Raw genomic sequence first — 23,309 nt, forward strand, 5'->3', positions numbered from 1 at the left:
GCACCAGGAGGGAGGGCGCTGTTTCCCCATTGCACTGACATTTGAGGCAAGTGGAAACACTGTTAGGAACACACCAGTGACAGGTGTAGGTGATGCTTGGTGTCATGAAACACTGATGGTCTACTTTTGACTCAAGTAAAGACATGTGGCCTCCAGTAAATGCTGTGTGCCCATAAAGTTTTAGCTTTTTAAAATAAATATATATATATATATATATATATATATATATATATATATATGTATATATATATATTTATTAAATTTTGTGGATATTCTTCTGTTGCCTTCAAAAGGAGGACTGAGGACTCGCAGATCATCCTCTGGTTGCAGAGCTCAGGCTGAAGCGTGTCGGTCATGCCTGCAGCTAGGTTGCAGCTGGCTTGCTTAATTTTTGTTTTTTAATCTGCTCCCTGCTGAGTCACTGCTTCCCCTAAAAGGCCCCGCTTTCGATTTCCATTTCCTTTAAATCGTCTGTCTTCTGGGCGACCAGCAGGTGTCGCTGCTGCGCTTCGTAATTTTTCAGCAGTTTGTCAAGAGTTTTTAAGTTGAGACGAGAAGAGGCGCCGTTTCTAATGGGAGGGGTTTTTTGTTTTTGTCTTTTTGAAATTGTAACTTTTACTTTGCACTTATGAAATTCCCACTTCTCCCTGATTGGAGGAACCGGGAGAAGCGTGATAAAGACATGATGTAACCAGGAGAAATGCCTCAGAGGGCGTGTGGCTGAGAAAGAGCTGGCTTTTTGACTTCTTTGTGCTAAAAATAGGTGCATGAGCTCTGGGATAGAGGCTCATTTGAATAGTTAAAAACTGATTTGCATATGCACTGAAGCCGATATGAAAACAAGACGAGCCGCCGATACGTGCGATCAGTTTACATACATAATAAGCGGGGAAATCGGCTTTTAAGGGTAAAGGACCTATTCTGGCCTCATTATGATGCATTATGCAAATCAATAAAGCGGCAAGGGTTTGATTAAAAGCTCGGTTCGCGCTGTCGCGGGGGGGGTTTTCCCGTCTGTGAGGTGACGTTACGCGCAGAGGGGGATTTCCACGCGGTCCAGCAGCCAATCAGCGCGAAGCTTGTCCGAAACACAAAAGCGGAGATGACTTCGTGTAAGATATTTCGACACATGGCTTCGAGACGGTTTGACACTTTCCCCGGGATCAGACAGAAGCTGTGAGCCGCTGTGCAGTCTAACAGGTGGTTTAAGGAGCTGTTTCAGAGTTCAGGACGAAGGTTTGGGCCGAGACGGAAAAAGACCCAGAGTCATCCGGTTTGGAGACGACTCAAGGAAGGATTCAAGGACACGACGGTGGAGTTTAAGGTCCTAAAGGTGGTCTTAAAGACTGGACGCATGCCATGATAGACATGGACATGGTCAACGGTACCTCTGGTGGGTGGTTGTCTTTTGTAAACCTGTTGAATCTTTGCGTGTGTTTGTGCGTAAAAGCGCTGACATCATCCTGAGGCATGTGATTTTTCACAGCAGAGGAGACAACACCCCTTCCCGGGATTGACCCGCAGGACGACAATTGTTCGAGCCTCGACTCTCTAGATTTCGGTGAGTGGTGGGTCTTTTTTGTTTTGTTTTATTTTGTTTTGTTTTGGCTCTGCGTGCATGTGCCGGAAGCAGGGAGGAATTACGGTGACCTGAGATGACCTCTGGCAGGAGGCGTAAACCATCATCAGAGTTCCTGCTTGTTTAATCTTAGGTTGTCTTATTTCCGATGTCAGAAAGGGAGAACTCAACATTTGGGACATTAAATTAAACATGAAAAAAGTCACAACAGCTGATTTCTCTTATTTAACATTGAAAACTGTGCTGCAGATGCTAGCTTTGTTTAATGCTTCATGCTTTCTGACAAAGTGTCAGACATGACAGACCACAACCACTGGTCCCCAAAGACAGGTATATTTACCTGCAGGTAACCACTGCTCTAGATTCACTTTCACTGGTTAAACTGAGGCTGACTACAGGGCAGGAGGCCTGTTTTTTTATTGGTGCAGTGCTGAAACAACGTGCCACAGATTCATGCACCAGTGACAAAAACAAAACAGAGGAAACGGTTCATGTGAGGTGGTAACCACTCAGATTCTGACACACTGTGTCTTGTGACACGTTGCCACGTCTTAAAATAGATTGCAGTAATATACTACTAGGTTTGGAAGATGTTAATGGAAGTGTTTCTGCTTTCTAATCCAAAAACATAAAGAAACAGAGTAGCTGCTGCCCTAAACCAGTGTCAGATTTTTACAACATTTGCACTTTCACTTTGGATTCACCATCAGTTTGTATTCATTCACACAGACCTGATTCAAGAATATATCGCAGAAAGTGAGCAGGTAGCACCCACCCCATCTGGACTACCTGGACCACCTCCTCCACCTACTGGCCTCCCCTGCCCCACAAACCAAACCCCACCAAACCCCATCCACAAACCAACGCAGATATCCAAGCCGGTGCTGGTTGCAAGAGGCACCTTGTCTAAGGTGGGTGTTTTGCTTTTGGGGTTTTTTTTGTTTTTTTTAGGTGGTGTCACGCAGGGTGTTGATTTTTCTGGTTTCCTGCTCTTTTTGCAGTTTCGTACGTTACCCAGAAAGACTGCTGGCAACACCCAAGGGTGCCAAGCAGAGAGGTGTTTGTATCAGCTGTGGGCTGTGAAAGTTGCCAGTCTGGGGTGAATAGGGGCATACTTTTTACAGATCCTGGCAAAATTTGTGCTCATTACTTCAATACAGGGTCTATTTAACTAGATCAAGTCATAATTAATATACCTGATACTTAATTTGTATAAAAACCAGAGAAATAAATGTCAGTACATGCACCTATTTTGTAAATATTCAATCACTTTGGCTGATATGACTGTATAACAGGTAGGAAACTGGAGTCTAGGCTGTCTGGAGAAAGGTTATGACTAATAAACAATGATAACAATAATGATGGTATTCTTATTTTTAGCCTTTTCTTATCTTAGCTGGGCAACATAAACATTAAAACAGTTAATGGATTCAGCTAAAACTTAAAACATTTTATTTATGAGAAGAAACTGTTAAAAATGTATCTGCTTGTGGCTCCTCTGAATGGTTTTTTTTTTTAGGTTTTCTTCTTATCATTTGTTTGTGCAAAGCACTCACACAGATGGGCAGGTTGTTGTGCTCTTCCCTCGGTTTATTATTAGCAACAGTAGTTTTATTTCCCATATTGTCTTTGTGCTATTATTGAAAGGCGGTTGATATAAAACACGTTCAGAGGAAGCGTCTGTTCCTCCTCGGGGGTGGCTGCAGCTCTCATAATGAGGCTGTTGTGAGGATTGAATGTTGGTGGTATGAAGTGCTGCATGATTCATGTGCAGCCTGCAGACGGTTGGCTTTTTTGCTGTGTGGCACAGTGCAGCCGTTAGGCAACTTGGCAGGTCCGGCTTCTACCAGAAAGCACGTGGTTTACAGGCAGCGGGAAGCTCAGAAAGGCTGTAATCTGATGAGGCACTGTAGTGGCCGCACAGATGGGTAATAATGAAGGGTGCTGGAAGTTTAGCCTTCTCTTAGTGAATGAGCTGCACAGGTTATGTTGCTGGGTTTGAAGAGGTTTTGCAGCTTGTGAGAGAGTGTGGCACACCTCTTTGTGCTTTTTTTGTTGTTGTTATAGAGGAGGTGGGCTTGGGGAGTGGGGAGGACATTTTGGAAGAGCTGTAATCTGACTCCTGCTTTCAATTTGCCATCCTTTCTGTTTACAAGCCAAACCCACCGGAGGCGAAAGGTTGCATTTTTCACCCCCGTGTCAGTGCTGTGATTGGCTGAAGGGTGTAAGGCTGAGCTGACTTCCTATTTCCGTTTGCTGGCTCGGTGTAGCAGGCTTTTGTTGAAAGGTCCAGTCCTTTTTTTTTTCTTTTCTTTTTTTGGGGAGGGGGCTAACACGATTGCAGGGGTGCATACAAACACTTTGACCAAAGACGTCTGGGGATCGACAGGATATTATGAAACATGATCTCATGCAGAGGTATCACCCACATCTCTGCAGCGATGGTTTAATGATTCACAGCAACACGTCTGACAAAGGAGGCGACTTCTTTACTACTTTTCTTACCTGCAGGTTTGATCATTATCATTCTTATCATCTGTTTTTTTTTAGATTAGCTACAACAGATAGACTGCAGTGAGTCAGGTGAAACTTGATTTGTGATAACTTTGGGTTCACGGTGATGTAAGAGAAAGCAATCAGGCGCCTCGATGGGCAGAAACAAATGAGCGAGGATGGAGGAAGAGCACTGCAGAGAAAGAGAGAGAAACTAAAAGCAGCAAAGACAAAAAAGAGATGTGAAGTCTTGAGTGGGAGCGGAAAAAGCTCGGTGGTCTGCGGTGTAACGGAAAAAATAAGACATCATATGCAAGAGGAGGCGTCGCAGAGCACGAGGTTAACTCTGCTCACTGATAGAAAGCACATGTATGGACAGAAAACAAAAAGAAACACACGCCATGAGTCAGTTCTTTCACTGCATGCTTCATCTGTAGTGTCATCACTGCTCAGGAGACATGAGGTTGTTTTTCTTCATTAAAACTACGAAGATATCGAGGGGGGAAAAAGCTCTTTCAGCAGTAAAACCGCAAAACTGTGTAACATCATTAGACTGTTAATACAGACACACTGGTGTGTAAAAAGTACCATTGTAGTATTTTAGCTTGTCAAGGTGGAGCTACTTTCAGCTGCTTTATATAGAGTGACTTAGTTTAACATATTCTCTCATTATATTTTTTTAAATAGTGAAATACTGAAACATCACACTTGTTTTTAAATTAGATAACCTAGAAGTTTGGAAGGGAAACATTTTATTAAAAGGATTTTATGAAGTTGTGCTTTGAAAGTGAGTGAATCATTGCTTCGAAACTGTGGATATTCTTAAAGGTTGTGACTGGTTGCAAATGTCCGTGTATTTGACTTGGTGACTTCATCTCCTTTACGCATCGAGATGGAAATCTGGTGAGTGAATTATGACTGTCAGCTCAGGTTTTTACTCCTCAGCCGTAAAAGGCTGATCATGTATTGTCGTCACCTCACCGAGGCCGATGACGTGGGCACCTAAGTTTGCGATAACTTAAGGACAAGATGACGTAGGATTTTGTAATTGATACCACAGGTGCATCTGCTGTGAGTCTGACGGGTAGCAGTTACCAGTACTTTTATTTTATTGCAGAAGTTCAGTTTTTCTTCTTGGAAGAGTGTTGAGAAAGGTCAATAGTTGATGATCGGAAATCTAAAGACATAGTTCAACTGGAGAGACGTTTCGTGCTGTCAGCAAACTGACTCACTGCATTTGGACATCCAAAGCAAGAAAACTTCTGAGTGTAAATTAAGTTTTCGTGAGAAATATGAAGTCGAGTCATGTGATTTTTAACTTTCCTGCTAAAACAGATCAAATAGGAAAAAACACTGTGGGGGCGTGAGGTAAGACCAGAGCAGAAATAAAAAGCACAGAGATCACAAACATGATGAAGAAATGGTTAAAACATAAAATAAACCAGTGGGGAAAAAAGTATTGTTTCTTCTTTCAGATGTTTTGTGGATTTGCTTTGAAGCCTTTCTAGTACAGAAATTATCTTTACTCATTAGATCAGGTTATAAAAGACTCATCTGATGTGCATCACCAGCCTTTAGGGACAGTCGTGAGGCTTGGTTGGTTGTTGTCTGCATCTTTTTATGCTGCCTTTTCTGCCAGAAGTTTCTAGTGCAAGGTAAATATGTTTAAGTCAATTGCTTAAAATTGCTTTTTCTTGTCCCCCCCCATCAGCCAGTCCTCCCTGTCATGGATATGGCATCGACTCATCCTTCCTCTGGGCGAGGGTCCTCGTGTTTGCTGAACCCGAAGAACTCCAGCATCCCGTCCTCTCAGAACCGGGGCGACACGGACATTCTGGAGCGTGTTCTGGACAAGCCCAAGCTCGTGATAGTGGAAGAGCCCAAAGACAGAGGCATGAGGTTTCGCTATGAATGTGAAGGACGCTCGGCGGGCAGCATCCTGGGGGCATCCAGCACCCACAGTGAAAAGACCCTGCCTACAATAGAGGTAGAAGTTTTCATTTCAGAAGGGGAGTTTACAAGATCTCAGAGGCAGTTAGGCACTTTTAACCACAGCTGATCCTGTTTACTCTGTTCACTTGACCCCTCCTGTCTGAAATGGGTGGAGACAGAAAAAAATGTGGTTTGTCTGAATCAATTAGAAAGTCCCCACAAATCCCAGCTCAAGTGCAGTTAGATACAAGGAGGTATATCCCCGAGCTGCTTACTAAAGAAACACTCCCACACACATCTACACACCACGATCATTCACACTTTGACTTGCTGGTTACCAGGTTATATAAAGTTTAGTCAAGGAAATGTCCGGTTGCGTAATGGATATTAATAGAATTGAACAATGGTGTTAATGTGTCATTATTTTTGGATGAAACTGGCAACTGAGAGGACTTGGTTTTGTTTTTATTTTAATGCACCAGGAAATCTGTATTGACCTTCTAGAAACTATTGTTAAAAGTCTGACAGGTGCCCCAGATAAATGTCTGCGGGGGAAACAGACCCAAAAAAGCCTGGAGCAACAGGTAGAGAAGGTTAATCGGCTTTTATTTCAACTTTTTTCAAGCCAAGTTTCTCAGATGTCAGGGTTATCTGCTTTAGTCTGGCATATTACAACAGCTTTGGTCTGTCGGTCAGGGAAAAAATGAAGAACTTTAGACAACTTTTTCTGTGTTTTCTATCAAGAAAATCACATTAATAGGCATCGCAGCTCTGAATTTATTCTGGATTTTTCTATAAATCTTGTTCTTTTCTTTCTTTCAGATTCAGGGTTCCATCGACGGCTTAAAGAGGGTCAACGTCACAGTTTCCTTGGTGACCAAAGACCTCCCACACCGGCCTCACCCCCACTGCCTCGTGGGTAAAGACTGTCCAAATGGTACAGGGATCTGTTTTGTCACATTCAACCCTCGCAACAACCGACGTCACAGGTGAGCATTCGCCTTCGTTCCCTCCCATTTTGAGAATTTAAATTTGGTGGTGTGTCTTTACATTTTATTTGAATAGTTCCCCTCATTTTTACACCCAGCTTCGCTAACCTCGGTATTCAGTGTGTGAGGCGGAAAGAGCTGGACATTTCACTTCAGAAGCGAAGAAGCCTAAATATCGACCCATTTCAGAGTGAGTGGGAGACGTATGCCAACACGCTGCACCTTAATGTTCAAGTTGCTCTTCATTCACATATATAAAGGCAGTTTTTTCTGTCCTCACTGACTTATTTTGTCTCTTTTCTCCCCTCAGCCGGGCATTCGAAGGGTATTGAAGACATGGACATGAATTCAGTGCGTCTGTGCTTTCAGTGCGAGCTCGAGTGGCAGGACGGCAGGAAAGACCATCTCAGCCCGGTGGTTTCGAAGCCCATTTATGACAAGAGTAAGACATAACCACACAAACACACTGAAAAGCCTTGACCACAGTTTCAACCAAGCGCGCCAAAAATAAGGCAGCGTACTTCCCTATTCTCACGATTTGTCATGCATGTTTTTTGTTTTTTGTTTTAATTCCAGAGGCAACAACTACATCACAGCTGAAGATCACCCATTTGAACCTGTATGAAGGTCCCTGCACCGGCAAGACGGAGGTCTACATGTTGTGTGACAAAGTGCAGAAAGGTAACAGGAAAGTTTTTTGAAGTTAGGTTTCAGGAGTAGATTACATAAAACAAGTCCGGTTTCCACTATTCAGAAACGCGACAAAGAGCCTGATTACAATCTAAGTTTACGTGTAGGGCTTCGGAGCTTTAGTTAACTTTTAAATGAGATTTTTGTGATCGTGTTATTTAAAAAAAAAACAACAAAAAAACCCACAGTTTTGTAACTTAAAATAGTAAAAAGAAGCGTGACGAAGGTCAAGAGTCACATTGTGTTTTTCTTGACTAAGAGAAAGCATGTGACAGGGTGCCCAGAAAGGAGGTGCGGTGCTGCATGAGGAAGTCAGGAGGGTTAGAGAGAAGTGTGAGAGCGGTGCATGATATGCATGGGTGCACTGAGACAATAGTGTGTAGTAGGAGTGACAGACTGGTTTAAAGTGAATTTGAGAAGACACAGAGGATTGCCTTTGAGAGCTTCTCAAACTGTCAGATGAGGTCTGACTCTGTGGAATATTATGTTTGCATATGATGTGTCGGTCTACACAGGGAGCTGTGGGGGCTTCCTGTGTAGCGAAAAAGAGTGAAGGTGAGAAAGAGTAAGGTAGAAAATGTGTTTAGGTGAGGTGAGGATGGAGGAGGAGGTGAAGGTGGTTGAGTTTAAATACTTGGGGTCAACCATCCAGAACAAACGGGGTGTGAAAAAGAGGTGAAGAAAAGGGTACTGGGTTGTGACAGAAGGATACCAACATGAAAGTAAAAGTTAAGAAGGCAGCTGAGAGATCAGTTACGTTGCATGAAATGTATGAAAAGACCTGGAAGAAGCTGAGTTTGTTTGGACATGTGCAGTGAAGACGTGCAGGTAGAAAGATGCTGTCAGAGAAGAAGAAGGTGTGTAGATGTGATGAAAGAGGACTTGTAGGTGGTTTCCAGGTGGTAACGTGCCCTAAAGAAGAAAACTGTTGTGACCTAATTACTTTGAATAAAAGTATTAAAAGTTTTGATTCCTCTACAAAGGTTTTATTTTTAATCTTCTTTGTATTTTGGATCATTTCTGAAAAATTTTCTTGTCAAACTTTAGCAACTCTTAAGTGGATTTTTAAGGCTAACGGGAAGGTGGCCTTGGAGTCAAGGGTCACATGAGCCTAGGTGCTGACCATTACGGGGTCCCTAATGTAATAAAACCTGGGACTCCCAGAGCTGAAGAAGCTTCTTGTTAAATACTCCCATGACCTGGATGAATGAGAACCTACACAAACATGTTCTGTTTCTTGAATAATAAAGAGCTTTGTGTGTTTGGTCCTCAGACGACATAGAGATCATCTTCAGGCGAGGGTCGTGGAAGGCGAACGGGGAGTTTGCCCAGACAGATGTGCACCGACAGATCGCCATCGTGTTTAAGACTCCGCCCTACGAGGACCAAGACATCACAGAGGAAGTGGAAGTCAACCTGGCCCTGCGTCGCATCTCAGACCAGATGGAGAGCGAGCCCATTACATTCAAGTACCTGCCTCGCAATCCAGGTCAGTCAGTACTGGACTTCCCTAACATCCTCTTCTGCCACACCAACCTTCTGCATGCCCTCCTTCACTACATTCATGAGCCTCCACTAACTCTACTCCCTGTAGATTCACTTTTCCTCCTGTCTCCCTCCTTCTTCTGGTCATAAAGTCCACTGTCCTCTCTCCTAGACATCTCCACACTTATGTCATCAGGACCAGCCACCTTTCTGTTCTTCATCCTCTTCATAGCTGTCCTCACTTCCTCCTCCCTGCACTTTCTGATTCACTAACCGTCCTCTATCTGTCGTCCTCTGTCTTTTTATCTCTCAAAGTACTCCTTCCACCTTCTCTTCATACTCTCCTTACTCGTTAGTATGTTTCCATCCTGCTGCACATCCTTTCCAGCTAGATCACTTTAACCAATCAATACAAGCCCTTATCTTCTTCGTTATTGTCCAGCCTCACATACAACTCACTGTAAGTCTCTTTGAATACTTTTCCGTACGTCCTCATTCCACCACTAGGTCTCCTTGCCCTCTTTCCTCTGTCCACAGGATACACCAAACACCCTCTTGGAAGTTTCCTTCAACACTTTAGTTGTACTTTCCCAGTAATCTGGTAACTCTTCTGTAACAGACACAGCCTCAGACACAGCCTCTCTCAACTCCTTCCTGAACTCTGTGCTACACTATTCCTCCTTCAACTTCCACCATTTATTCGTCGACTCTGCGTTGACCTAGTTTCTTTACTTGATCTCCAAAATCATCCTTGAGACTATCATCTCATGCTGATGTGCTACATTTTCCCACCTTGCAGCCTTGCAGATGCAGCCATCCTGGGTGCACCTTCCTCCACACATATACGTCAGCTATGATCTTCCCTCTTCTTAAAGTGCTCACCACGGCCAGCACCATCTTTCCTTCTGCATTCCTTGATACCATTCCTACTCAACACCTCCTCGTCACTTCTCTTCCCTTCATCTACATGTCCAGTGAATTCTGTCCGTCTCTCTCCCCCCTTGGGGACACTCTCTGCCATTTGAGCCAACTTGCTCCAGAATTCCCCTCTCTCTTCTAAATGACATCCAACCTGTGGGGCGTACGCACAGATAACACTGAAAACCACCCCTCTGATTTCCACCTTCACACCCATGATCCTGTCTGACACTCTCTGCACATCCACAGCACTATCTACACCACAATAGAACATTTTGAATCCACCTCCAGCGCTCCTGGGCTTTCCACGTGGTCTCCTGCACGCTCAATACAGCCACCTTCTTTCTCTCCATCATGTCAGCCAGCCCTCTCTCCTCTTTGACAGTCATAGTGCTCACAAATTAAAAAACAGATGCAGCAGATTATTGCTAAACAGTGACAACGTTTCATTTCTCATTTCAGACCCGTACGAGGTGAAGCGTAAGACAAGGTTAAAGTCCGAGGTGAACCTCACGGAGAAGCCCTGTGTGACAGGTGAGGTTCAGACTGTCAGTTTGATCTTTGTGCTTTTACAATTCAGCATGTGAACTGTTTGACTGGGGCGTGCCACCTCTCTGGCTCCGTGTTTACATATTTTCACTCAAAATATTGTGACTTATAACAACAGGAAAAGCGCAGCAAACCAACATTTTAACTACTGACGATGTGTCCCAAATTTTAATATAATAATTTAGATCAGATCTCTAATCCCTAAACCTAAGCAGGGAAAAATGGCAGATTAGCTTGGGTAAAAGAACGAAAATTGAGGCACACAATGATGTGTGTTTCTGGAAAAGCAGTTTCTGGGCTGCTTTTCCTCATAACAGCCATCCCCCAAGATTTTCTCCATTTAAAGCAATGCATTGTCAGGGATTGTAACATCTAGTCCTTTTACTGAATCAGACTTATAACAACAGGAAAAGCACAGCAAACCAACATTTTAAATCTAAACTCTTTGGATTTCATCATGCAAAAGGCATAAAGTACCTTTAAATGAATGTAATTATTTATGTTTTAACTTGACACTCAGCACAGATTAAAGCTATTAATGATCATGTTTAAACTGCTTGTTAAATGATAGCCAGTCTTCCCAAAATCCAGGTTTAAACTGTAGTCTATCTGCCTGACTTCAAGAACCGCAAAGCCCCTTTTCCACTGATGCAGTATCAGTCCATAATCTAGAACCTGTTCCACATATTTCCCCTGAAAAAGGACTGGTGGTATTGTGGCCCAAGATGGTGCCACAGAATTGCTGACACCAAAACTGAAACTAAATTAAGTCGGCAGGAATTTCACCCATGACTAGCAGATGCATTTTTTTTTTTTTTTTGCATGGAAATTACTCCAACACCTGCTAGTAGCGTTTGGGTCTCAAAGCTTTTTTCCTCAGAAAGCCCCCCATACCAGCTCCACACCAGCACTGCACTGGTGGAAACAAGGTGGAAGTGAGCCATTCATTTATTTTCCTGTGAAAAAAGGGCATCTTGGTCACGCTCACTTGGGTGAATTACACAGAAACCTCAGTGGAACAGTTGAGTTGGTGTTTGTGCCATTAACCACACCTACTAAGAGTCAACACGTCTGCTTTGAAGATGCACTATTAGAAACGTGACAGCTTCAGTAATTGGGACGAATCACAGTGCCCTTCAAAAAATCACACTTCATCATTTTCTGTCTACTCATCACTGCATGATGAAGAGCAGATCACATGATAACATGACATTTGCCAAAAATGCCAAAATGGACCACTGGAATACACAGAAATGAAAAAGAGGAAGTGATCAGCCACAAATACTCCTTATGTGACATGTCATTTATATGACTGGCTTATCAGAGTTTTATGTGTTATACATATATATAGACACACCAAACAAGATAAAGATGATGTGTAATAAAAGCACAAAGGGGTTAAAAGCAACAGGGTAAACTGTACAAAAGGTTAAAACTAAAGAGCAGCAGGTTCTGCCTTCGTAAAGGTTAGTTTTTGTTGATGTCGACTCAGCTGTGTGCTTGTTTTGGAGGTTTTTCATGCAGTTATTTCCATTTCATAGCCTGGTCTGACTGATATAAACAAGGCAAAACAGTCCTTGTGGCATAAAGTACTACAGATTAACAATGAGACAAACACCTTTCAAAATGATCAGACAGCTGGCTCAGCACTTCTCCTCAAAGGTTTCCCATAATCTCAAGACCTTTTTCAAGACTGGCAGCTGTGTGTGTGTGCTTTTTAAAAAAGGTCGAGAATCACATGTCACAATCCAGGTACAAAGTCCTCCGTCTAATAACTGACCATTCATCATGTTTCTAACAGCTTTGTTTTCTCTGTAACGTAATCTGTTTCAGCCAAGAGCGCACCTGCGTCAGATCAGGTCATCCAGTTCCTCCCAGAGGCCCAAAACATGATGTCGCCACAAGAGCGGGCGCACCCTGTCCTGCCCGGCATCCCCGCTGCGGCGGAACCGCGTTACTGCAATCCAATCGATTCAAACACCGAAGAGGCGGCCATTTACAACCAGTTGGTAGACATGCCTGAATTTTGGGAGGTCTTCAATAACCCGAACTTCACCTCGCTCGTGCCTGGCAACTTGGACATCACTGCCTCCACCTTTGCTAACGTGGATATGAACTTCAACCAGAACTCTGGCTTCCCCCAGGACTTTTCCCATTACAGTGACTTGCAATTCAACATGCTCGTCAGCGAGAGCCAGAACCCGCAGTTGGAGCCGCAGGATGGCACGGTTCAGGTGAAAACGGAAGAGGAACTATGAGGATCGTGTAGCACCGTTTACAGCTGTTTCTGTTTCGTCATCTTTTAACATTTCCTTGCTGACAGTTTTGTCACTGTCATGTGTGCACATTAAGCTAGTTTCCCCTTGTTTCTAGAACTTGTGCTAAGCTAAACAAGCTATCGCCTGCTTTGTATTTCATATGAGACTGGTACTGATTAGCGCAGCAGAAAACTGAAACCATCCTTCAAAAGTGGATACAAGTACCAAAATACATATGATTGTCTCTCTGGAGTCAAAAAAAATCCCATCAGCCACTTGAACTTTCATCACTGAATATCATCCATTTAATACATTTCAGAGGTTTTCTCTTGATTTTTAATGGATTTGACTTTGAGTCAAAGGTATAACTCCGACTTAAGCAAAATAATTGCATTGACACATGTTACATGCTGCTCCGACGGTCTGATGACAGTTAAGGCTGCGCATAGCTCTGCAGGCCGAGAGATTCCACTTTTACCCCTTTGGCACTGGTTCAAAGCTCCTTTATCCTCGGCTCAGCACTCTCATGCTGGCACACTTATCCAGTTCATTCCAGACAATGGGTGTGAGGTGGGGCACACCATTTACCGTCACACCACTTTAGAATCGCCGGTTAACCTGACACGCATGACTCTGGAGAGTTTAAACCTAACCAAGGAGACCCATGCACCACTGCGCTGCTAAGCTGTTTGTTTTATTGGCTTACTCATGTAACCAACCTAAATACACCAAGTTAGTCAGTACTGAACCCTTAAGCTAAGTTTCACACCGGTGTCTGATCTTCTGTGAGAACTTACAATCAGTTTTGTTTTTTTTGTTTTTCCATCTGAGTGTTTTCTGTCTGAGCTGGCACTCAAAGCAGTTTTGTAAGCTACACACACACACACATGCATACACACACACAGATACCAATGGTGAGGCTGTGGCCTCTTTCAGCAGGATAAACACCTTGCCACAAGTAAAAAAAAGTTCAGGAACATTTTGAGCCATTGACTTGGCCTCCAGATTTCCCAGACCTCAGTCTAATCGAGCATCTGTGGGACCTGCTGGACAAACAAGGAGACCCCACCTCCGAACTTACCAGGGGTCGAGTGGGGTCTGCGCCTCAATGGGTCAGGGCTATTTTGGCAGCAAAAGGGGAACCAACACAGCATTAGGCAGGTGGTTATAATATTAGGCCTGATCAGCAAGCTGTTTGTTCAGCTTTTTCAGTTCGTTCACTTTTCATTAGCACACAGGAACCTCCCACCGCCAGTCCCCTATGAGGGCCTTCCCCAAAACGCAGCCTCAATTGATGCTTGTGTCGTCTGTCATTATCAACTTGAAATGCTGTCAAATGTAAACTAGTGAATATAAAAATAACAAACACTTCGAGTATCTTGAATCATAGAAGAATATACGTCGCATTTTTGGTGCTTGTATCCACTTGTGAACAATCTTCATGTACTGAGTTATCTGCTGCACTTGCTCTGCTAGAGTGCAAAACCAATATGGAGCAGAGGGCCTTCTTTCCTGCTGCTGCTGCTTTGCACTTTGGGCTTGTAGACTGTTTTGGTTTCACACCTCTGCGACGTTGCCCTGCATTTAACCTCGTAACCTTTTATCCTTTGCTCCTGAAGCCTTGCTGGTCAAGTCTTCGGGAGCAAGTTAGCATTCCTTATTTTCCATAAATGCTGCAAGCATTAATTTAAGGCTTACAGTCAGTGTGGAGTTTAAAAGGAGAACTCAAACTTCTCCACAAAAGCTGTAAACTTCCATAATTGCAGTCTTTTTTAGTTGCGAGGTGAGACTAAAATGCCACGTTTTAAATGTTTGTGCAAGATTTGTTTTGTTTGCTTAGCTGAAGCTGCCGGCAGCATAAAAGGGTTTTTTTTTATCACCAAAAGTCTCAAGTACAGTGGTTGGAGATCAATTCTTCTTTGTCTCTGTCTGTTATTGCTCTCTGTTGGCCGTCACAGCCGCTGGCTTGTTTAATATTTAATCAACATAAATGTAATAGAAAACAGCCCTTTTCCTAGTCCTGGCTTTCTTTGTGTCAGTTCCTTTTGTTTGTCAGTTTCGCTCTCGTGCTAAGCATTTGAATTTCAAATCGCACCTTATCACATGTCTGCCCACTCAGTGTAGTGCAGTAGTCGGAAAAAAATAAAATGTCTGTGTGTAACTTTTGTTGTGTCATTACTTCCTGTTGAGGCAGAGTGAGAGGCAGAAATAAAAGATTAGAGTGTGTTAAAGGGGATGTAGGCGCTGCGATTCAGCTGCCGCCCACACACATTCCTGAGCTGCTCTCTCACTTATAAAAACAATGATTCTTGGCAGCTTCGACATCTCCAAGATGCTTTTTGGCTTGTCATATCGCAGTTTTAAATATCTTCAATGCCTCAAGAGAACCTTGAAGTACTTGTTTGTCCAACCCATTAGACAGAAACCCAGAGGACATAAATCACCCTATTGTTTATGGCTGTGAGACACCTTGAGGTCACTTTAGTCATAGCCTCTCACAAGAAACAATAGCTCTTGTTTTTCTTTTCCTTTTCTGCCTAAAACATGACTATCACTTCTTACAGTAATCCAGTCTGGGAACGTGCCCTATTTCTGCTTTTCTCTTTGGTTTTTGTGGACTCTGGTGAAACACCCAGTCTTTTGTAACTCCGCTCCTTTTGGGGAAACTTGGCGATTGAGACACACAGGGATGTTAACCTTACTCATTTTATTAATAATACAGATACTACTGCTGCGTGATGACAGTGAGCGGAGATATACTTAACATGGTCACAGAGGCCGAGGGGCTTCACAAAGATCCAGTATACGATAAATAAGGAATCACTGATTTTGAGCTGTCATGCAAACAAACTCGGGTAGAGTCCAAGAATAAAAATGTGGAGCTGGAAATAACAGAGAACTAAGGTTTTAGATTTTGGGACATAATAACAATAATCTTGACCTTACCATGTCATAAAACACAGGTAATACACCGAAAAATGATTGACACAGCATTAAATATTACACAGGTTCATTACTTAACAAAAGCTAAGATGCCAAAGCAGCGCGAGGAAAAACTAAGTACACCCTTACTGCTTCCATAGGGATTAAAAGGAAAGGATCAGCCAAGCGCTGCTAATAAAATAAACTCGATTAATTGTGAGGAGCTCTATGAACCTCTATGTCAGTTTGCTGGTCTGGAGCATTCAGGTGTGTGTTAATACACCACTGAGAGGAGGATAGACATCAGCAGTGATCTTAGAGAAGCAACTGTTGCTTCCCATCAGTTTGGGGATGGTTGTAAGGCCATTTCTAAATAATCTGAACTCCATCATTCGGTTTCCAAGCTTCTCCAACAAGTCCCCCCTCCCCCCCGAAGTCAGACTGTGCAGAAAAACTGCAAAAAAATCACAAGGGTTACACCTCAGACTCTCTGTTAGTATGTTAAACGTTAAAGTTCTGACTAAAAAAAAAGAATGGAGTTGCCCAGGAAGAGTCCAGACCCCAACCTGACTGAAATGCTGTGCCCAGCAGTAACAAGCAGTGGTCCAAAATCATTCATTCATTTAAAGTTATTGCTAGTAAAAGTGGATCTCCAGGCTTTGAATCATGGGGTGTACTCAGTTCTTCTCACACTGCCTCTGCATTTTGTCAAACAAGTAATGGTGCAGTGTAACTCGTTCATCTGAGGTTGTATTTGCCTAATCTTATTAAGCACCAGAGATTTTTATTAATGTCCCAATAGAACTGAGAGCGGGTGTCCTTTTTTATTAATTACTAACATTTACTTAAATCAAGCCTAGAAGGCTTTTTCCAGCAGTAACATTTAATACGAATATTTAATTTTCATCCCTTTATAAAGTGGTTCCCATTGTTGCTTTTTAAATGATCATGACACAAGTTATTAACACATTTTTATACACTTGTGTTTGCTGAGTGGTAAAGAGATCGTTGTAGCTGTGCTTTAATATCCGTTTTCGACTGTGGGCATCCGTTTTCTTCAGGTTAGTTAAAGCAGGAGTTACCGTTTGTTGGCCCCATCCATCACCCTGGAGCATACTCCAGTTACAGCCTCTGGGAAACTCCACACTGAGCTCATCTCCAAGACCTTTGATCCTATGTAAACAGAGAGAGAGACACTTTATTTCCTGTGAAAGGGTGCTGTATAACCAGCTGCTAAGACCTGTCTGGACTTGTCCACTGGATCTGTTTGCCTTAGACAATAAGGGCTTTTTAAGATTCTCATCTTGTATGAAGGAAAAGCTTTTTTGCTGAAACCCAGGATTGATCAGGCAGCTTCCTCTGGAGGATGGATTCAATTTTAATCAGCTCATCTTTGGATGATTTTGTCTAATTGTTTGTTTTAATATCTGAACTCACACAGCCGAAAACTATAATCTCAAATCTGAGAAGAAGAAACCACTTAACGCCTAGCACCTTATCGCTTACTCCTAAAACACCAAACAAAAACAAAACATGTCCTTATCATCAGAGGTTCTTCTAGTGAATGGCCCCTTTTTAAGCCACCAGTAAGAAAAAAAAAAGTGCTGATCTTAATCTTCACATGCAGATATCTCAGTAGGTCTGTGGAGTATCTGGCGAGTGCTGAGCCGAGAGAATGAGTCATATGTTGTGGAAAGACGAAAAAGAGGAGGCTGAAGAGCTTCAAGGTTAAACTTTCAGTGAAATCTCTTAGATGATGTTATGCTGCCTTTCCATCAAATCGATTTTTCTTTCCTCCTGTAGTTACCACAGCAATTAGATGTACACAACTGATTACGAGGCACTTACTCATAAATGGCACATATTAGTAAATGAGGAACTGATGCAATGCATTCCTGTAAGTGAAAAATCCGTTCAGTTTTATTTATATAAATCCAAATCACAGCAATGAGTTTCTCAGTGTGCTTTTCACAATATTAGGGAGAAAATCCAACAATCAGACAATCACCTGTTAGCAAGTGTTTGATGTCGGGAGTCCGGGGGAGAACTCATTTTTAGATCAAGGTTAAGTTTAGTTGTGTAGCACATTTCAAATGACAGGGGTTGGCCATAGTGTTTCACAGGCGGCCAATAATAAAATGACAAAAAACAAAACCAATTACCTGATGTCAAGGTTTAGCTCAACTTAAAGGCCAGAGATTATAAATTAGGCTACGTTCACACTGCAGGCGAAAGCGCATCAAATCCGACTTTTGCGACCCGTATCCGATCATGGTATGACAGTGTGAACGGCACAAATCCGATATTTTCAAATCCGACCTGGGTCACTTTCGTATGTGGTACTGAATCCGATACATATCCGATGTTTTAGAAAGCGACTGCTGTTTGAATGGTCATGTCGCATTAAATCTGTCTTTTACGTCAATGACACAAGACAGACGTCGATTATCAGCACCCGAGAAGACATCGTGAACGCTTCCTGGCCATCCAGTGAAACTGTTGGGAAGACAACGTTGGAGAAACGTGAACATTTTATTTGTACTGTATAATCTGCAGGTTCTGACAGAAATCTGCAACTATCCTTTGAAGCACCGCTCCTCTCTAAAACAGCAATAAGGAAAATTATTAGGCCATATGTAAATAACAAAATAACTTTATAACTTAAAGCAAAATTGGGAAACGTAAAGTCCGAAACAAGTCTTTATATTAAGGGTCATCAGTCAAACAAATACTGTTTGGTCTGGGTCTAAACAGAGCGTGTTATGTGTGACGTCTTCTTTTGCGCATGCAGGCCGCTTTGAGGGTTCACACTAGAGCGCGTTTGATGTCGCATTTTATTTGTAGTGTGAACAAGCAGACAAAAAAATCGGATTTGATCAAAAAATCGGAATTGAGCATTAAGACCTGCAGTGTGAATTGTTTCTACAATTAAATGTAGAAACAGTTCTAATATGAAATGGTGAGACATTCAGAGACTCGGGTGACAACTTAAAAAGCTCGGTCACCTCTATTATATCTGTATAAGTCTAGCTTTTGGAAGAGGATCTGATCTGATCAGCAGATAGGAGTGTAATCATGAGTGAGATCAGACAAATACACAGGTGCCAGCCCACTCAGAATTTAAGAAATCTCTGCTGACAAGATGAAACCCTCCCCCTCACAGAAGAGCATTTAAAATATGCTGAGTGACTAAAATGACAGACTGTGACTCTGAGAGGAGCCTGATTTCATATAGATGCTGAAAGTCACTAAAAGAATGAACAGCCAGAACCAGGCAGCATGGTAAATTATGTTGTGAGGACACCTTCACTCCCATAAAAGTCACCCAAATCACCAGAGACCAAACATCGTAACACGGTGCTGATGAGAACCCACAATAGCCCAGAAACCCAAGTAATAGCGAAGACAAAGAAGCTGTGAACACCTGCTTGTTATGTGAGAAACATGCAAGAAAGTCTCCGTCAGAGGTCCAACACAAGTCACATCACATCCCGACACCACCCCCAGGCAGCACAGGTACCCCGAAAGTGGGGGCCTTAAGTTAGACACCCCTGCTGTAATGTTTTTAGCACCATGTCAATCAGCTTCAATCGCTGGTCTTGAAGTTTAAAGAGTTATTTTGCCAATAATGATTTGAAATCGCTGAATATGATGGACTTACTGTAGTCAGGCACATCACTTCCTGTGTGGAAACCTTATGGGCAGCAGGGGTTGACCCCTCGACTGTAGAAAGAAGTCACACTGTAAAGACATCTATGAGAAAATGACCAAACTATGACATCAATCAGCAGCTTCAACTCTTATTAAATACAACACTGTTTTTCTAATGGTTAAATTTGGAGTAAAATACCATGTAGCAGCTTATAGCACATCTGGCTAATTTTATCCGGGTTGTTCCACCCTCTAAGGTTAAGATCACCAAACCAGAAAATCTTAGGAAATGAAAGCACTTAGTCAACAAAAACAGAGCTAAATTACTTCCTTAAAAACAACCGTCAACTTTCCCTTTCACAAAAAGCATCTGCATTTGGAATAAAATACAAATACAGTGAATAATCAGGTCACTGCACTACAGCTAGCAAATCAGGTCAAAGTTGATGACCCCAACTCTTGACCCCAATTATTATGACCATTATTTTTTCCAGTAATTGCCAGGACTTGGGAGACCATAATATATCATGCAGTTATGGTGAGGACGTAAGGTTTAATCACAGATGATGCACCATGCTGCACGTGTATGTGGAGGAAATACTGGTTACACCAGTTTAATTGACCCAGATCCAAATGGTGATGGGGAGTTTTATGGTCAAACATCCATAACTTCAATGTCTGGTTTAGCTTAAAGTGAGTGAAGCTGAATGTGACAGATGCTCCTGTGTGACAGCCTACCAAAAAAGGAAAAAACACCGAATATGGCACTTTGTGCCTCACTTTCAGCCCTTGTTTTCTTATTTTGCCTCTCCTGAATATGCATCAGGGGGTAATTCCAGGCAGATGCTGCATCTATATAAGCACCGAACCTTTCTGTTTACAGCTGGCAGGCATAGTCTCCGTTGCCTGGTTACAACACCCACGGGAGTCCCCACACTAGTAGGGACTCGCCACCTTTCCCACAACAGCACATTTCAACCACAAAGCTACACAAAGCTACTGAAAGCGAAACCAGGCGAGAAACGGCTGCTAATGTTTTCAAAACTCTGACATGTTTTTTTCCACTGGTCACCTCGAGCGCCATATAAGGACCTTTGCTCCCTCCCTGATGCTTTGACAGACAGACGTGCGGTTTGTTGCATCACTTGTTTTGATAGTAGCACTTGTCAAAGTCTTCAAGAAGAAAACCGCGAGAAATAAACATCATCTTTTTTTTTTACAGACTGTCAAGATTTGACATGTTTAGGAGCTTTTTGGGGGGAGACGTAAAAACATTTTTTTAAAGGATGGAAATGATTAAATTAACTGTAAAGGGATTTTAATAAAGAAACAATTGGCTCCATATGTCAAACGAGCCTTCGTGTAATCTAACGTCAAGTAATTGGAATATCTTTGGCGCCATCTAGTGGAACATGTCTACATTTTGAGAAAAGTGTTCGTCTGTCATTCGAATTAGTTGTTATTGTAGAGGCTTCAGAGGAAGTACAAAACACTTTCATTGAATGAAATACAGTCATGTTAAAAAGAAACGTCTCACAGGACTCCACGCAGAGCACCCTGACTGCTTCTGTATGAATTCAGGGGGTTAAGTAGTGGACGGAGCTGATATTTAAAATTACTTCTCATTGATCATCAGTAGTGATATAAAAGCAGTGTGCTGCTCTGCTGGCTCGTGTCAACACAGAGCCAGGATTGAACGTGCCAGGAAATTCACTCCAAGATCAGACTGAAATAAAAAAGCCAAGAGCTACATCTTGGACTCTACAGGCCTCAGTTGGCACAAAAAAGACTTTCCATGGAGAAAACCTCATTTCTACAAAGAATATGGCAACACTTGGGTTTCCAAAAGTTGCATCAGAACAAATCACAACACATATGAAAAAACGACCTTTGGTAAGACAAGACTATAGTTGAAATGTAAGGCTTTAATGCACAGCCCCACATTTGGAGAGAACCAAACACAGACTCTCAGCACTGTGTTAGAGGGCTGAGGATTTGAACTTGTTTTACAGCCACAGGATCTGGACAACTTGTAGTCACTAGACTGATGCAACTGCTGTGCAAAGTATTATAGCATCCAATGTGAGACCACCTGTCTGACATCTAAATCCTGGCTGAAATTGGGTCAGGAAACACAAAAATCCCACCAAATCTACAACAGTAAAAGAAAAGAAACACGGTGCTTTGGTGTCCCAGAGTTCAGATCTCTGCCTGATTTAAATTCTGTGATTGGATCTTAGTAGAGCCGTGCAAAAATGAATGCATGCAAACCTCAGTGAACCAAAGCGATGTTGTCAAGAAGAGGCAGCCAAGCAAGTTTATACAAGAAAAAAAGATGGAAAGAAAAAGGAATGATTCCTGAAATACGTTTGCAGTTAGATCTCTGTTTCACCACATCATGCTGCAGAGATTTGAGGAGTTTCTCCTGTTTTCCTCGTCAGTCTCAGCTCCTTTTCACATTAAACTCATCAGCAAAATTTCTCATCAGCAGTTAGCATGGTCACATGACTTCCAATGGACATTTCTGCTGCAGGTTAAGTCTAATAAACTGAATTTTAAGAAAAAAATAGACGTATAGATATAGGTACGTGTATAGAAATATTTAAAAAGAATACTTACCACACTTCATGGAAGCAGTAGTAAGCAAGTCAAACTTGAAAGGTAGCTGTTGTCTCTTGCTCAGTGGTCTCTTAGAAATTAAGTGACACTTATCATGTTTGTTTGCAAAGACGCACGTCTTTCATGTTTTCAGACCTGAGCACCTCCTCTGCTCTTTGTGCTTTATGTTTGTTATGAGTTGCGTTCCTTTTTGTCACGTCTGTGTACTTTTGAACGCCTTTGTTTGCTTTCTTAGGAACACCGAGCTGCTGATAAGTGGTTATATAACATATAATGATTCTTAAGGTGTTTGCAGCACACCAAAAGGACCATTTTCATCTACCCAGCTCATGTCCTTATAACCCTCTACTGCATAGCGTTGCCCTGAGGCAACAAACCACATTTTCATGCCTCACACTGGCCCTTCAAAAAAAAAACCTTTCTGCAAGCTGCACTACATGAGAGACATCTCCATTAGGAGGTAAGATAAAGATCACTATTTTACATGTTTATAGTGAAATAAATGCATATAAAAAAAATACGTGTATGTGCATGAATATGTTAAGAAGCATATTTGATTGTTTGTTCTACTTTTTAAAATTTATTTATACAGCAAAACTGTTAATTTTCATTCGTTGCCTCAAGGCAACACTCTGCAGTTAGCCTAATTTTTTTCAGGCAATATAATGCATTAGCATATGTGTGTAGAGATGTGTTTGTGTGCATTTATATGATCATAGTCAATGTTTTTTACTTTACAATCTACTCATAATTACAGGACATGGACGTAAAAACCTTTTATGGAAGGAAACCAAGGGAATGTGCACTTTGTGTCCTCAGAAAGTGAGGACAGTGAGCTATCATGGAGTGACAGTGAAGCAGAGGAGTGGATCCCTGAATCAGGTTTGAGGGACACTTAGGAGCTCAGGGGTCAGGGGTCAGTTGGTAAAGTAACTGTGTCTGTGTGTGTGTTAGTGTGTGTGTGTGTAGTTGTGTATTACTTATTGTTGTGGGGACACAAATTTGTTTACACACTCACATTGTGAGGTCTTGCCTACTTTATGGGGACAAATTGCAAGGTAAACCATTCAATTTTAGGGTGCAGGCTTGAGTCAGGGTTAGGGTAAGGTCAGGGTTATGGTTAGGTTCAGGCAGGGACTTGTGATGGGTAGGGTCAGGATAAGTCTCCAGAAAATGAATGTAAGTTAATGTAATGTCCCCAAAAGTGATGGAAACACAACATGT

The 23,309-nt window shown here is 42.3% G+C and overlaps 1 protein-coding gene and 1 long non-coding RNA gene across 4 annotated transcripts; one reads left to right on the forward strand and one right to left on the reverse strand.

The window, feature by feature from the left end:
• Positions 1 to 584: 584 nt before the first annotated feature.
• Positions 585 to 15,054, forward strand: relb (v-rel avian reticuloendotheliosis viral oncogene homolog B). 3 transcript variants are annotated; one of them, XM_003454831.5, is made up of 11 exons: positions 585 to 1,393; positions 1,487 to 1,561; positions 2,309 to 2,490; positions 5,784 to 6,059; positions 6,827 to 6,993; positions 7,092 to 7,183; positions 7,304 to 7,435; positions 7,570 to 7,674; positions 8,957 to 9,172; positions 10,549 to 10,620; positions 12,469 to 15,054. In XM_003454831.5, the coding sequence occupies exons 1-11, from the start codon at positions 1,360 to 1,362 to the stop codon at positions 12,891 to 12,893; spliced, it is 1,776 nt and encodes a 591-aa protein (XP_003454879.2). In that variant the 5' UTR covers positions 585 to 1,359; the 3' UTR covers positions 12,894 to 15,054. The 3 variants fall into 3 exon arrangements, with proteins under 3 accessions (XP_003454879.2, XP_005459387.1, XP_013132787.1); XM_005459330.4 differs by having other exon boundaries at positions 586 to 1,393; positions 1,490 to 1,561; XM_013277333.3 differs by lacking the exons at positions 585 to 1,393; positions 1,487 to 1,561; positions 2,309 to 2,490 and adding an exon at positions 3,812 to 4,090.
• On the reverse strand, positions 14,614 to 21,964 carry LOC109205034 (uncharacterized). Its single transcript, XR_003213671.1, has 3 exons — positions 21,834 to 21,964; positions 19,477 to 19,538; positions 14,614 to 16,988 (listed from the first exon to the last, which is right to left on the reverse strand). It is a non-coding gene; the product is annotated as an uncharacterized LOC109205034 (long non-coding RNA).
• Positions 21,965 to 23,309: the final 1,345 nt, after the last annotated feature.

The sequence above is a fragment of the Oreochromis niloticus genome, linkage group LG14, assembly GCF_001858045.2.
Source record: "Oreochromis niloticus isolate F11D_XX linkage group LG14, O_niloticus_UMD_NMBU, whole genome shotgun sequence".
Lineage (NCBI taxonomy): Eukaryota > Metazoa > Chordata > Actinopteri > Cichliformes > Cichlidae > Oreochromis > Oreochromis niloticus.